The 15,513-nt window shown below is 35.1% G+C and overlaps 1 protein-coding gene across 2 annotated transcripts; it reads left to right on the top strand.

Moving 5' to 3' along the window:
* Positions 1-821: 821 nt before the first annotated feature.
* si:ch1073-416j23.1 (rac GTPase-activating protein 1) lies at positions 822-15,318 on the top strand. Of its 2 annotated transcripts, none has more exons than XM_051119898.1 (16): positions 822-1,007; positions 2,534-2,736; positions 3,061-3,197; positions 3,297-3,369; positions 3,503-3,559; positions 4,423-4,521; positions 6,074-6,215; positions 6,291-6,436; positions 7,956-8,117; positions 8,200-8,295; positions 8,523-8,721; positions 12,622-12,727; positions 12,841-12,973; positions 13,063-13,189; positions 14,624-14,741; positions 14,818-15,316. In XM_051119898.1, the coding sequence occupies exons 1-16, from the start codon at positions 926-928 to the stop codon at positions 14,870-14,872; spliced, it is 1,935 nt and encodes a 644-aa protein (XP_050975855.1). In that variant the 5' UTR covers positions 822-925; the 3' UTR covers positions 14,873-15,316. The 2 variants fall into 2 exon arrangements, with proteins under 2 accessions (XP_050975855.1, XP_050975856.1); XM_051119899.1 differs by lacking the exon at positions 822-1,007 and adding an exon at positions 2,032-2,152 and having other exon boundaries at positions 14,818-15,318.
* The last annotated feature ends 195 nt before the right edge of the window (positions 15,319-15,513 follow it).

A 15,513-nucleotide genomic window follows, 5' to 3' on the forward strand; every position in this document is an offset into this window, starting at 1 on the left:
TATCACAGAGAAGCTTATTTTCTTGTGAACAGCGTTGAGTCAAGCAAACACAACAAAGCTTTGCTCAAACACCACCCTAATCACTGGCAAACTCACACAGCCTCATATGGTGAAGGTACAACAATCCTGGATGCTCAACACAAAATGCCTCGACTGCCCTCTACTGGCTACAGTGGATCAGGGCCGAGAGAAACCTTGAAGGAGGCAAGGAGCACTCAAGACGGCTTTGGTTTGAGATAAGAGTAATAGCTTGCCATTACTTTGTTTATATCTAAGTTACTCTTATTTTAAACACGTTTTCAAAATGATCTTAAATTAGGAATTCTGTATCATCATATAATATAATGTAATATTAACTGGTGTACAATCAGGTAACGTTAATGTAGACCAAAGTTGATAGCTATGGAAATTTTGTTTAACGTTACTTTTGACTAAATCAAAATTAGTTAAACTGATGACTAAAGTTATCTAAAGTAATACAAACAAACAAACACCATTTTCCACAGTGCCATTTACTCAAATCATCTAGGTAGTCCAGATTACCAGGTAGTTCAAGCTAGGCTATTAATGATATTAACTATATTAAAAATTATACTAATTAAAAAATAAAATAAATAAAAAATACAGCAGGTGCTATTCCAAATAGCCTACTATGGCAGATGTAATGACAGTTTAAAAACACCTTTGATAAATAAAAGCTCTTACCTCTGCTTTGAAAACAAATTGATGAAGAACTTTTCGGGTGTTACTGATAGATGGACTTCCGGGATGGTAATCCGTTTTTAGTAGTCCAAATACGCATCAAAACAGCTGAAGTCCAATGTGCAGTTGGAGCAACTTCATGTGACCCAGGCCGCGTTCACTCACGTGACGCATTTAAAGGCGTTTGTTTGAGTTTGATGCGGGAACATTAACTGACGTGACAATGGGGGATCAGTTTATACGAGAAGTTCTCAGTTTGTGCTTACAAAGGCTTGCTATAGAAGAAGCGACAAACTCTGAGCTCGGTAAGATATTATAGGCCCTGTTTATTTTATTATTTATTTTATATGGGGCTATAAAAAATAAAATAAGAAACTTGTCCCTTGGGTCCAATATGTCTGTCATCTGAAAAGCATTTTTTTTTTCTCCCTAAACATGTAATAGGCCTCCGTCATGTTGCGTGGTGTGCAGATGGCTGTTTTTGCAGTGATGTATTGTGTGCATGTTGGCATGCTGTGCTTTTGAGATTTATATATATATATATATATATATATATATATATATATATATATATATATATATATATATATATATATTTTATTATTATTATTATTTTTTTTTTTTTTCTTGTGTGCTTTTTTCTCTTGTGAAAACATAGTTTGCATGAGTCTATGATTGCTTTAGTAATGATGTGTTTCAAACTCTGTTTCAGACCCCACATAAACATATTAACCATTTTTAATGTTACTGTCATTTAGAAGTTTGTTGGGGTCCATAAGATTTCTTGTTTTGTTTTTTTTTTGTTTTGTTTTGTTTTGTTTAAAAAGTCTCTTATGCTCACCAAGTTTAAATTTATCTGATCAAATGTTAAAACAGTAATATTTTGAAATAGTAATGGAATATTTTCTATTTCGTTCTATTTTTAGTTCAATGTCATGTTGTTCCTGTGATGTCAAAGCTGAATTTTCAGTATCCTTTACCCCAGTGTTCAGTGTCACATGGTCCTTCAGAAATCATTCTAATATGCTGATTTGCTGCTCAAGAAAGATTTCTTATTATTATCTGCATTAAAAACAGTTTGCTGCATAATATTTTTGTGGATACCATATGTATTCAAGGATTCTTTAATTAATAAAAATAACATTTATAAAGTCTATATTTTGATCATTTTTGATCAATTTAATGTGTTAATGCTGAATAAAGTATTCACTTAAGATAGTAGTGTAGTAGGGTAGTTTTTTTCTTTTGTTTGTTTGTTTGTTTGTTTTATTTTTTTAAACTGTGTTTTTGCTGTGGTCTAATTAATCTCCAACTTGACCTAAACCTGTCCTGGATGGCCATCATCTGACAGTTGTATGCCCACTGTGTCATAAAACAGATGTTTTGTACTTCAGTAATATGTCTGGATGGATGTCCAGTCCTTTGCAGGACTATATTAAATTCATTACCGGTAAAATACAATAATATGAAATGACTGTTATTTTCCTATAAATATTGAAAAGTAAATTTCAGTGTAACATAAGGGATAATTTGACATCTGAAAAGTGAATAGAGTGTGTTTATTCAACAGAGCTTTTGAAAGCCAAGAATACATTTTATACATTTTTATTTCTGAGGGAAAAAAAATGAAAGTGGATGAAAGTGAATTACCACAAATTACCCACTTTTTATTGTTAAACTTTCTGTAACAGCTTCATATCTTTGTTCTAGAATTATAAAAGAAAAAAAACACTGCTTTTAAGCATGTTTTGTCTTGATAGTCATTCTTTGATCTGTATACATATATGTTTTGCCATACTGAAATCTCACCAGTTGTCTTTTATCTCCAAAGAGTTCATTGAGGTGGTGAGGAACTTTGAAGTTGTCCGGAAAAAATGGCTTCATGCAGAGCTGGAGCTGAAAAAACAGAAGGAGCTCCTGGTAAAGTCTGATGTGGCCAGAGCAGCTCTGGAGGTCAAACTCAAGCATGCTCGAAACCAGCTGGATGTGGAGATTAAGAAACGCTACAAAGCCGAGGCAGACTACCAGTGCCTGGTTAGTGAAATTTTTGTTGTTGTTTTTCACCCTCTTGAATTAAATGATTAAATTAATACTGCACCTTTAAGACTGTATGTAAATGTTGAAGTCAAAGCCAACAAGCAAAACTTTGCCCAGTTGGCCAGTGCCACATTACATGACTAACATATAGACTCTCTGGAGGGCATTGAGTACAGGGCCATGTGAATGTGGGCGGTCATGACTCATGTGTTAATGTGCATAGAGATATTTAAAACAGAAGTTCTCTGGGATTTATTGACCATTCTTATGAGAGTTTATTGAGGATACTGTATCTTTCTCGCTCATTAATTCATTTGGCAGGAGCGTCAGATGCAGTTGATATGTGACGTATTGGTTCATGACAGCAAGTCAAATGCTTGTCTCAATGATGAGCAGAGGTCAATGCTGACCAGCTTCAGTCACAAAGGAGCCAGTGTCCCACAGCACAGAGGAAAACGGTACCTCAGCGTTCAGCAAGCTCTTTATATAGTTCTTAATTTTCCTGGAGATTTCCCCCATTTTGCAATGCTGTTTTCCATCTTGTGTCTTTATATCAGGTTATCAGTGATTGATGAGTCCTCCTTCCTGTCACATTCTGACATTAGTTATGACAGAACGGATGATGATTTGGTGGAGTATCATATTCATTTTTATTCATGCTGTAGGATTATTGTCAGACCCAAGAAAAGTGCATGTGCATAAAAATCACAGAAAAGATCTAAACAATTGTTTCTAAAAATTATTTTGCTGGTATGATTTCTAGGACTTGGACAGCACAGCGTTTGTTAAGCCTCTCAAGTCAAGAGCTCGTGAGAGAAGAGTAAGTGCCAGTTTTCTAGTCAGTTTTCTAGTTAATTACTGTTTTTCTTTCGTATTGTATATATTGTGGAAATATTATTACGATGTAAAATAATGTTTTCTATTCTAATAAATTTTAAAAAGTAATATATGCCTGCTATGGCAAAGCTACATTTTTAAGCCATTACTCCAGTCTTCAGTGTCACATGATCCTTCAGAAATCATTCTAATATGTTGATTTGGTGTTCAAAGAAGATTTATATATACACTGCCGTTCAAAAGTTTGGAATCAAGATTCATAAGACAGTCGTAACATTTTTAATGTTTTTAAAGAATTATCTTACGCTCATCAAGGCTGAATTTACCTGATTAAAAATGCAGAAAAAAACAGTAATATTGTGAAATATTATTACAGTTTAAAATCATGGATTTCTATTTTAACATATTTTAAAGTCTAATTTATTCCTGTGATGCAAAGCTGAATTGTCATCAGCTATTACTTTATTGTCTTCAGTGCCACATGATGCTTCAAAAATCATTCTAATATGATAATTTATTACTTTTATTATCAATGTTGGAACAGTTGTGCTTCCTTATTATTTTTTTTTTTATTATTATGTTTTTTTTTTGAGGAATAAAAAGTTAAAAACAGCCTTTATTCAAAATAGAAATCTTTTCTAACAATATGGCACATAACAGCATTCTTGGTGAATACAAGCATTGATTTCTTTTACAATTATAATCACATAAAATAATCATATTATAGTTAATTTTTTCCTTTAAAATTTTTGAAATGTATGAATAAATGGAATAAGTGAAGTGCTAGTATATATACTTTTGTGCTTATCCTTAATGTGTCTCACTTCATCACCACTTGTTTTTTAGCGTTCGTCAATGGGCCCAAGTGTTGGTCCTCCAATTCAAAAACGGGGAAGAGTAAGCGGGCGTTCAGGAGATCTACTGGGGCCTAGACCACTGGAAAAGGTTGGTAGAAGTTTATTAAAGCTACTATTGATTTTTCTTATCTCAGTTGTTTTGTTACAGTACAAACAAATCCACCAAAAGTGAAATATTTTAAGCGGAAAGTATTTGAATCTTGAATATTGAATTTTTTTTCCTCACATCATTTGTAACTTCTGAGTTAAGGCACCATGTTAATTTCAGTCAGTTTAGTATTTAAAGTCATCGGATGCAAAATTCACTTTTATATGTTGTTTGAACTGAAAGGTGTGTTGGCAGTGTGTTTACACAACCACCATATAATGATAAATATCCACCCAGTGTTTTTTTCTTTTTTTTTTTTTTTTTTAAATCCCTATAAATCATAACCCCTTTTTCAAATCAAGCCATTCTCTGATTCTTGGCTGTGCTGTGTGACGTCTCACAGAACAAGGCTGTCCCACAATTGTTGATTGACATTGCCGTCTTACCTTAGACCCGCCCTGTGTGAGCTATAAACTGTCCACCATTGTTTCGATGCCTGAGCAGGAGAAGACAAGAATGTCTCCTAAGTGATTGAGGTGTTCCGTTGTTCCGATGTAATAATGAACATAGTGGTCGTCATTTACTCCCAACATCTGAGCCGCTGAAGACGCAGAGGATTACTTTTGTTTTTTAAATGGAAATGCTGATCGTCCTAAATGCATCAATGTTCACGCAAATCATTCGTGATCCAACTTCACCTACAGAAGAAGTGAGTATAAGGGTTTTTTTTTTAATGAATCTTTGCTAATCGCTTTTTTTCTTATAATCTGCTAGTTAGCAATTTTCAAGGCTTAATGGGGCTAAAGTTTATAGTCTTTCAGGAAACTGTTCTTTCCCTATGGAAGAGGGGGCGGGGCGTAGCATTTAAAGAGACATGCACTGAAATGGCTTTCTATGAGCAGTGCTGTTTTTGACAAGGTAAAATGGGTGTTGTTTTACACTTGAGAAATTTTAACCAAAGTATAGTATTGACTTTTCATTAAGACCCTAAAGAATCCTATCAACATGTGGAAAATGGGCATCCGATGACCCCTTTAAAATCTTCAATAATCCTAAATTGTCATTTACCATTTAATGAAACAGTTCATCTTAGCTAAACACACATTTAGAAAACACAAGATATGTTTTGTGAAATTTGTGACTCCTGCATTTTTTTATTTATTTTTTCTTCCTATTAGCAGGGAGATCATATTTCCTCTTTAGGCTTTTCTGGTGTCGTTTCTCATCAGCCTGTTCGTTCATCAGTCCCTCATCCGACTGCTTGCCATCATATTGCCCACACCCGCCGCCACACTGCTCGAATGAGAACAGCAGTGGACCATGTCCTGTCTGTCTCCCTCCATGGGACTCATATCACTCCCACTCAGCTGGCACTGATCACTAAGAGAGAAGCAAAGCAATTTGGCACTTTGAGAAAGTACATTTGTCCAGGAACGTGGACACGAGCTAGATAACCAATTGTTATGCTACTCTAAGGGTCTTCCATTTCGGCAGAAAGAATGATTGGCTTCAAATGGATTTTTAGTGTGTGTTTGTCTGTGTATGTGCTTAGGAAATCGAGACGACGGTTGTGAAGGCGTCTGTCACTACTCCAGAGACTAGAGGTCAAATTCACATGGTAATAGACATAACCCAGGAGACTCCAGAATATCAGTCCAGGCCTCTCAGAAATGAACATTTTCCGTCTGTTGATGGTAAATAAGACTTAAAGGCGTCACTTTAAATGACACATTCTAACCTTCCCAAACTAACCAGAGTCCTCCATGCAGAACAAACGTCTGTGTGGGCACACAGTGAAGTCACAGGGGCTGAAACAGTCGCTGAAATGGAGGTGAGCACCCCAGAGCCGGCCATCCCTCAGGACCTCACGCCCACCGTGGATAAGACTTTGCAGCATGTATTCCAGCAAAAAACAGTAGGAGGCTGTTCAGTAGTACTTCATATTGTGAGGCTTTCACGTCTGGTTTTAGCAGCAGTTTCATGAGTCATGAAACAAACATTTATTTGATTTGTTTTTTTTTTTATTATACAATATATTAGTCAACATTTGAAGTGGATCAAAACCTTTCATCAAAGTTGTCCTAAGACAAGAACGTATGTTTGTGTGTGTGTGTGTGTGTGTGTGTGTGTAGAGAGAGATTGATTACATTGGTTAAAAAAGGAAGATGTCAAATATGTATTAATTTCTTTCGATAACCAGTTTTCTGAGACAGTCTGAGAAAAGGATCCATGTAATATAGAGATTATATTATATTATATTATATTATATTATATTATATTATATTATATTATATTACATTTGAATTTATTGAATTTAGGGCTGTCAGTCAATAAAAAATTTTAAACTAATTAATTGCAAAATAAATTTGACTGAAAATGCCCACAAAAGATTATTGAAAGCTATTTTTGTGTTAAATGAGAAAGTATGAAGTAGACATTACAAATTGTAGCTTTAGAAAGAAATATTTTATTTGATTCAAAATAGAATTTATTACACAAATATTTAGGCTGCAACAGCCTAACGTGAACTATGGAACATAACAGAAGATGATTTGAGAAACATCAAGTATTTTTGTTCATACAATTTATGTTCCACAAAAGAAAGGTTTGAAACAACATGAGGATGATGGGGTTTTTTGGTCAACTATCCCTTTAATGTTTTTATTTTTATTATTATTATTTTATTTTTTTTATTTTTAGTGAAATGATACTCTAAAAAAGAAACTAAATCTGCCAGCAGGTGGCAGTAAATGTTTTTTATGGGTCATTCACTCATTTAATTCGTTCAAATGGCTGATTCATTCAGGAATTAAGTAAAAGGCTCTTTATGAATGTGGCTTTGATTCACTGATTCACACGATTCGTTCAAAACCCAGATTAATTCAGAAACTAAACACCGCTGTGTTGGCCGGAGATGTGCAACAATTCTGCTATGGCTTCAGAGGTAATATGTTCTCTGCAAAATTGAGCAAAAACACATAACATAGTGTTTAAAATATAATGCAATATCAACTTCTTATTTACTAAACTGTTGTATAAAAGCACATTTAAGCTCGTGATAGATCAGGACAACATCAGAACTAATGTCATATTGCTCTTGCTGCCTGTGTGATATGCGATATTGTGTGATATGTGATATATATAAATACGTTTAAAACGTTTGTTGTTAATTTGTTTTAAAGGAGAAATCCACTTCCAAAACAAAGATTCACATGTAATGTATTCATCCCCTTGTCATCCAAGATGTTCATGTCTTTCTTTATCAGTCGTAAAGAAATTGTTTTTTGAGTAAAACATTTCAGCATTTTTCTCCTTATAGTGGACTTCTATGGTGCCCCGATTTTGAATTTCCAAACTACAGTTTAAATGCGGCTTCAAACAATCCCAAATGCAGTTGTAATGGAGTCTTTATGTCAGTGGTTTATGTTTTCTAGGTGATTCGTCCAGAGACATGCGTGCCATGTGGAAAGAGGATTCGCTTTGGGAAGTTAGCCGTAAAATGCAGAGATTGTCGAGTTGTGAGCCATCCTGAGTGTAAACATTTATGTGTGGAGAGATGTAGACCTAATGCTCATGTTTCAGCCCAGCCCAATGAGGTATTCACTCTTCATAGTGCACAGTGTGCATACACATCCTTATGTAAAGATGCCAAAAATTCTGTTTATTTCCCTCTTACAGGAGACTTTAGAGAGCTTTGCCCCCTCCACACGCCCAAGGATTCCCTCTCTGATTGTTCAGTGTGTTCATGAAATTGAGAGAAGAGGACTTGAAGAGGTGTTTTTACTCAATAATACACCAACACAGGGATAGTTTCTCAAGCCGAAAGTATAATTACAGTGGTTGAAAATCAGAGGTGTATAATTAAGCTTAATTTGGATTTAGGAAACAAGTCTTTTCTATCATATTGCAGTACATTACAACATCCACTTACAGCGTGTACAGTTGATGTATGAAATTTCTCTATATCTCATTTATGTTTTATGGCTGACTGGGGTGTGTAGAAGGGTATTTACAGAGTGCCCGGAGGAGAGCGGCTGGTGAAGGAACTGAGGGAGAAATACGTGTCCGGGAAAGGCCCGCTGATGCTCCACAAAGTAGAAGAGGTTCATGCTGTCTGTGGACTCCTCAAAGACTTCTTGAGAAAACTTAAGGAGCCTCTCATAACGTTTAAGCTGCACAGAACATTTATGGAAGCTTCTGGTAAGTTTTCTTAAAGGGGTCATTGGATGTAAAATCACTTTTACATGTTGTGTGAATATAAATGTGTATTGGCAGTTTGTGTACACAACCATCCTATAATGATAAAAATCACTTTCTCAGATCAGGCTGTTCTGAGATTCCTGGCACAGGCCACTCCCACAATTATTGATTGACATGGTCGTTTTAGCACAGACCCGCTCTGAGTGAGCTGTGAATAGTCCGCCGTTGTTTCAATGCTGGAGCAGGAGTAGACAAGAATGGCTCCTAAGCGATTGAGGTGTTCTGTTGTTGAATGTAATAATGAACATAGTAGTCATCATTTACACCTGATATCTGAGCTGCTGAAGACGCAGAGGATTACTTTTGTTTTTGAAGGAAATGCTCCCCCAAATCAGTCTAAATGCGCTTATGTTCACGCAAATCACTTGTGATCGACATGCACTGAAACGGGTCGCTGTGAACGGAGCTGTTTTTGACAAGGAAAAAAGGGTGTTGTTTTACACTACCACTGAGAAATTTGAACCAAAGTATGTTATATACTTTTCATTAAGACCCTAAAGAGTCATATCAACTTAATAATACTATTATGCTCTTATGCTTAACAAAGCTGCATTTATTTGATCAAAAATACAATAAAATTGGTTATATTGTGAAATATTGTTACAATTTAAAATAACCCCATTTCAGTATCACATGATCCTTCAGAAATTATTCTAATATGCTGATTTGCTGCTCAAGACGCATTTCTTACTATCAATATTGAAAACAGTTGTGCTGCTCTATAATTTGTTGACAAAGAGAAATGTCAAAACAGATTTTTTTTTAAATATAAACTTTAATAAACAATATAAATGTCTTAACGGTCGCATTTAATCATTTTAATGCATCCTGGGATAAGTAGAAGTAGGGTAGACCGGGTACAGTTGGTACACTTTTTGCTCTTACGTTGCCACACCAAAACTAGGGACTGAAAAGTCATTTTCCATTTGACATTTCCTTTACTTGTCTACTAAAATACTTATTAACATCCATAAGTAGGTCATATTTGCCACAATTAGCTCATGAGCACAAGAAGCTTTTTTTGTTCCAACTGTGCCCATGTCAGGTAGTTAGAATAGTACCTGAGTACAGTTAAGATACCCATCCGTAATGTTGTAAAGCTGCCGAACCAATTTATTGCAAATATAAAATACCTTTAAAAATTCAGCATTATTCAGCAGTTTTTATTTCCATTCAGTATTTTATTTGATTGTTTAGTTAAAAGTAGTTCATTTGTAAAACATTATACAGTAATGGCAAACAGCGATACAATAATACAAATAATTTCAGTTAATCATTTTAATAGTAACAGTAACCGTAAAAAACATTGAACAATTGCAAATGTAAAAATAATAAAACAGATCAAATGCAAAGAATAACCTAATAAACAATAAATAAAACAACAATTAATACATAAAAACAAAACAGAGGTCATTCTCAAAACAAAGGTATATTGTCTGAATGTGACTATTAACTTGTAATCTTACATCATGCAACTAAACATTTGATACATTGTGTCTAAACTGTACCCCGCTGACCACCTCAGACATTTCTTTAGATTTTACAATGACCTTGCAAGACACAAAATCATGCAATATGTCAGTTTTTAGCGAACATATTTAGGTTTACGAAAATGCAAGTTAACTTTAACAGTCATGTATGGATGAGAAGCTAATCATTGTGGAAGGGATCTGGTGAAGTGAAAAACTTACTGTAGAAAAAAAAAACTTTCGCCGATATCTTCGGACTAGAACAGCACATTTTTCACGATTGAAGAGGACGCTAATACGCATGTGCGACGCAAATATCACTGATCAGACTTGTTGTGCATGCAAGTTATTTAAGGCGTTTCAAATGTACCGCTGTACCAACTGTACCCGGTCTACCCTATTAATTCTGTTTAAAAACAATTTCTGCCCCCAAAGTTTGGAACTTTTAGGCTAAAATATTAATGGTTAAATACTATTTAATATTTACAGTGCTTATTTTAAGGACACTTCAAACATGTACATTCAGGGCTTTCTGGTTGTTCCAAACCATATGATTTTCTTCATCAGGAACACAAAATAAGTAATATGACAACCATTCAATTGACTCCCTCAAACCACACAAGTTCTCACACAGTAATAATTACATCGCGGGACAAAGAGGAAAGTGACAGCATGCTGACAGACAAGACAGAGCAGATTACTTCTGGTATAAAATGAAAAAAAGCTTTTGAAAGCTTTCAAATTTGGTCATTTGAGAAATTCAAACAATAAATACCATTTTGTGTCTCTTTAATGTGTAATGACAGATCACTGTATTGCCTCAGTTCAAGCAGTGCGTGAACCGATCGTCTTTTCATTTCATTTTCATTTACTTGAAGTACGAAATAAATATGAATGAACATCAGAACTTATTTTATTTCAACTGCGGAAAAGCTAATATACACCATTTTTCAAGTTTAAGTCCACCCAAGTTGTAATCTACTCTCCTGTCTGATTTGTTTGTCGGACAAGATGGCGAATTTGGTGTTTTAACTGGTCGTTCCTCTTTACGAAGGGTCAGTTGGTCTAACTAGTTGAGTCATTGGCAGGTGCAACCAGTATTCTAGTGCTCACGACCACTTGGTCTCATGTCTCATGTTCAAGACCATACACTCTTTAAAAATAAAGGTGCTTCACGATGCCATAGAAGAACCTATTTGTTCTAAATGGTTCCATAAAGAACCTTTAAGATCTGAAGAACCTTTCTGTTTCACAAAGGGTTCTTTGTGGCAAAAAAGGTTCTTCAGATTATAAAAAGTTAAGAAAGAATGGCTCTTTGTGGAACCAGAAATGGTTCTTCTATAGCATCGCTGTGAAGAATTTTTTTAAAGCGCCTTTATTTTTAATAGTGTATATCAATTTGGACTCCTGATTTAGACTTTACTGTCTTCTGGTTCTCAACCTACTCAAGTCTCAATCTGGACTCAAACTCAAATGAGCTGGTCTTGACTACAACAATGAGTGAAACGGGGGAAAAAGTGCTGGAAAAAAAAAAAGATTTTTATGGAACACTGACTTTTATGGAGTTAATGAGTTGTGTTTTTTTAACGCTGTCTGTTCTAAATGTCTTGTCCTTACTCCCTAAATCTTTTTTTTCGCCCGTCATCATTGAGTCTATCAAAAGCCCCATCTTGTCTTGACATTAATAGTCTCAGTTTGACTTTCAGAATTTGGTATTCTTTGAGGAGTCTGACTAGATTATCCAAAATGGTGGCAATTTTGCAGAGGGTGGATTCTATAACAAGCGTCTGGCGCTTGTGTATGCCGGAGGCGCGAGGACGTATGCTACCCTCATTCATTTAGGGCGGATGGTTATTTCCCATTACTTGTGATATAGTTGACAAGTCCCTGATGACTCGGAAACAATCAATGTCGAACGTTATCTCCCAAACCAGCGCTTGTCTTTTTCAGCATTTTAATTTCAGTCGCTACTGCTGAATGGAGGGTAAGTGGCAGATTTAGGAGCAGTCAGGGTGCCTCTGCTATTATTATGGAGTTTTTTTTTTTTTTTTTCTAGCCCTCATAGATTCAGGATGACTCCAGGGTAAAGTACCTCCCTTTTAAATTATAAATTGGATTGGATGTCATGGGGAGAGCCATATTGTCTAATTTCCTTGGCCAAGAATGGATGTAGCATGTAAATGAGAGAAAGTCCTTCATAATGCACCGCTGCTACAGGTGTTTATGTACCTGCTTTGTGTACGCCGATATCCTTAAAGTCAGCAAAGTTGATAAAGTGATAATTCACCTGATGTATTGCTCTTGCAAGGGAACGTAATTGAATCTGATACCGTGGGTGGCTCTGACAAAATAGTCATTTTTTCACTCACAGAGATGGAAGATGAAGACAAGAGTGTAGAAACATTAATAAAGACTATCAAAGACTTGCCGCAACCGAACAAAGACACCCTGGCCTTCCTGATGCTACATTTGCAGAGGTAAATTGCTCTAATTCAGACATTTCCGAGACACTGCCTTTGTTTACCTGTTGTTGTTTTTTTTTTTTTAAACATTCTCAGTCGTTTTGCATCCACATTCATTTGTTTCTCAGAGTAATGCAGAGTCCGATGTGTCAGATGGATCAGAATAACTTATCTAGAGTGTTTGGGCCCACTGTCATTGGTCATGGGATGCTAGAACCTTCTCCCATGACTATTATGAGAGACACAAACACTCAACCCAAAGTAAGTTCCAAGAAATTCTCAATATGATCTCATTCCTTGTGTATTTAGCTTTATGTTTTAAGAATTTAACCTCTTCTTTGTTTCAACAGGTAATAGCTCGGTTTCTCTCCTTCCCCTCAGATTTCTGGGAAGGCCTTCTAGCTGATAAGGAGGATCCACTTGTACCTCCTGTGGTGGATGCCAACGTCGGTATTGTCTGTCCAAGCACTAGCAGAGGTATATTATGTATCCACCATGTGTTGAGTTAAAGGAGAAGTTCAGTTCCAGAATGACAATTTCCTGATAATTTGCTCATTCCCAACATCATCCAAGATCTTCATGTCTTTCTTCAGTTGAAAAGAAATTAGAGTAGTTTACTTCCAGAACAAAAATTTACAGATAATTTGGGGGCACCATTGAAGTCCACTATATGGAAAGAAACACTGGAATGTTTTCCTCAAGAAACATAATTTCTTGAAAGTCATGAACATCTTAGATGACAAAGGGGTCATCTAAGATGTTCATGACTTTCAAGAAATTCTGTTTCTGAACTAAACATTTCAGTGTTTCTTTCAAAAACATTCCAGGATCCCAGTTTCTTCTCCATATAGTGGACTTCAATGGTGGCCAATGGGTTGAAGGTCCAAATTGCAGTTTCAATGTAGCTTCAAAGGGCTCTACATGATCCTAGCGAAGGAGTAAGGTTCTTATTCAGCAGAACGATCTGTCATTTTCTTAAAACTAAAAATGTATATACTTTATAACCACAATTGCTTGTCTTGCGCTAGCTCTGGAATGTGTGTGTTCATGCATTACGTAATCACGTTGGGCAGTTAGTTCTTTTTCTGTGTACTTCAGTTCAAAAAGGTAAGGTATAAAAACTTCATCTCATTTTCTCCTCAAACTTCAAAATCATCTGACATCGTTTTAATTTTTTTGTTGTAAAGGGCATTTGACTTTCTTTGCACGTTCACTTTGTAAACACTGCATTGGTATTTCCGCCTACGTTCATGCATGTGGAATTATATAATGCGTGAGGTCGAGCTAGTGTGAGACGAGCATTTGTGGTTAAAAATTATAGAAATTTGTATTTTTCTTTGAAAATGGCAGATCGTTTTGCTAGATAAAATACTTATTCCTCAGCTGGGATTGTGTAGAGCCCTTGGACTTCAACCCCACTTCTACTCCACTGTATGGAGAAAAATCCTGGAATGTTTTCCTCAAAAGAATGTTTTCCTTTATTTTCAACTAAAGAAAAAATGACATGAACACATCTTGGATGACATGGGGGTGAGTAAATTAATAAATAACTTATTTTGAACAGTAAGATATTTAATGTTTTTTTTTTTGTTGTTGTTGTTGTTTTTTTTTGAAGAATTCTCTTCTGCTCACCAAGCCTGCATATATTTGATCCAAAATACAGCAAAAGCAGTAATATTGTGAAAAGACATTATTAAAAAACATTAAAAATCTTACTGTTCAAAAACTTTTGACAGGTAGTGTACATATTGGCTGGTTAAAGTTTAACTGCTCACTTATTGCATATTTTAATGCCATTTAAACTGCTTTTATGATCTAAAATAGCTTTAAAATCTTAAATGTAGTTGTATTTTTCAGTTTGTAGACTGTATATTTTGCCTTGATTGATTAACTTTGTTTCTGAATGTGTAGGAACAGAGAAGATATTTAAACCTCTGACCTCTCCTGAGTTGAGCAAATACTCTAAAACTACATCCGGTGGCTCAATAAAGGGTCGAATCAAGCATTTTGGTGGCACTTTCAATAACCCGTAAGCTACTATCCCTCATTGGTCTTGAGTGTTTTAGTATTGCATGTTTTCATAACCATTGTTTTCCCTTTTTTAGAAGCAAACCAAAAAATGAACCAGGAAAAAAGAAATTCTTCACATCCCCAAAATGATTGATGTATGTGTATAAATATGTATTTTGTGAGGCACAGACACTTTAACTTATTTACACCGTGCAAAATGAAGCACTCTAGCACTTTATATACTACCTTGGAAACATAACTTTTCCTATGAATGTAATTCTGTCCAGAAAAAAAAAAAAAAAAAAAAAAAAACATGACATGAGACTACACTCGTTGTATTTTTAATGTATAAGTCTATTTATAATGTAGGTAGGGAAATATCTAAAGGTGGTATAAACACAGGGTGAAATGGCAAAATGATTTGAAATAAATGACATGAATTCATGTTCTGTCTTGTGTATTTTTATATTTTTATTTTATAGGGCAGTATCTGTACTAGTGCCCTCAGAAGTCAAGCAGTATTATAAATTTATATAAGCGTTTTGTTGCCAAAGTGCAAAATGTGAAGTCTGTGATCGAATAATTTGTCTCAGTCTTAAAGGTTAAGAAAAATAATTGATGGTCTTGTAGCTGTTTAACCATAAATATAGACAGATTTTCTACAAGGGCAGCAGTAAATTACTTTATTACCTTTTGTGACTTCATCAAAAAATAATTTATTGCAGATGTCTGACTCTTGCACTGAGCTCTGCTTTCAAAAAGGGAGCAGTCAAAGAAACATCAATTATTCA

Source organism: Labeo rohita, chromosome 9, assembly GCF_022985175.1.
Source record: "Labeo rohita strain BAU-BD-2019 chromosome 9, IGBB_LRoh.1.0, whole genome shotgun sequence".
In the NCBI taxonomy this organism is placed as follows: domain Eukaryota; kingdom Metazoa; phylum Chordata; class Actinopteri; order Cypriniformes; family Cyprinidae; genus Labeo; species Labeo rohita.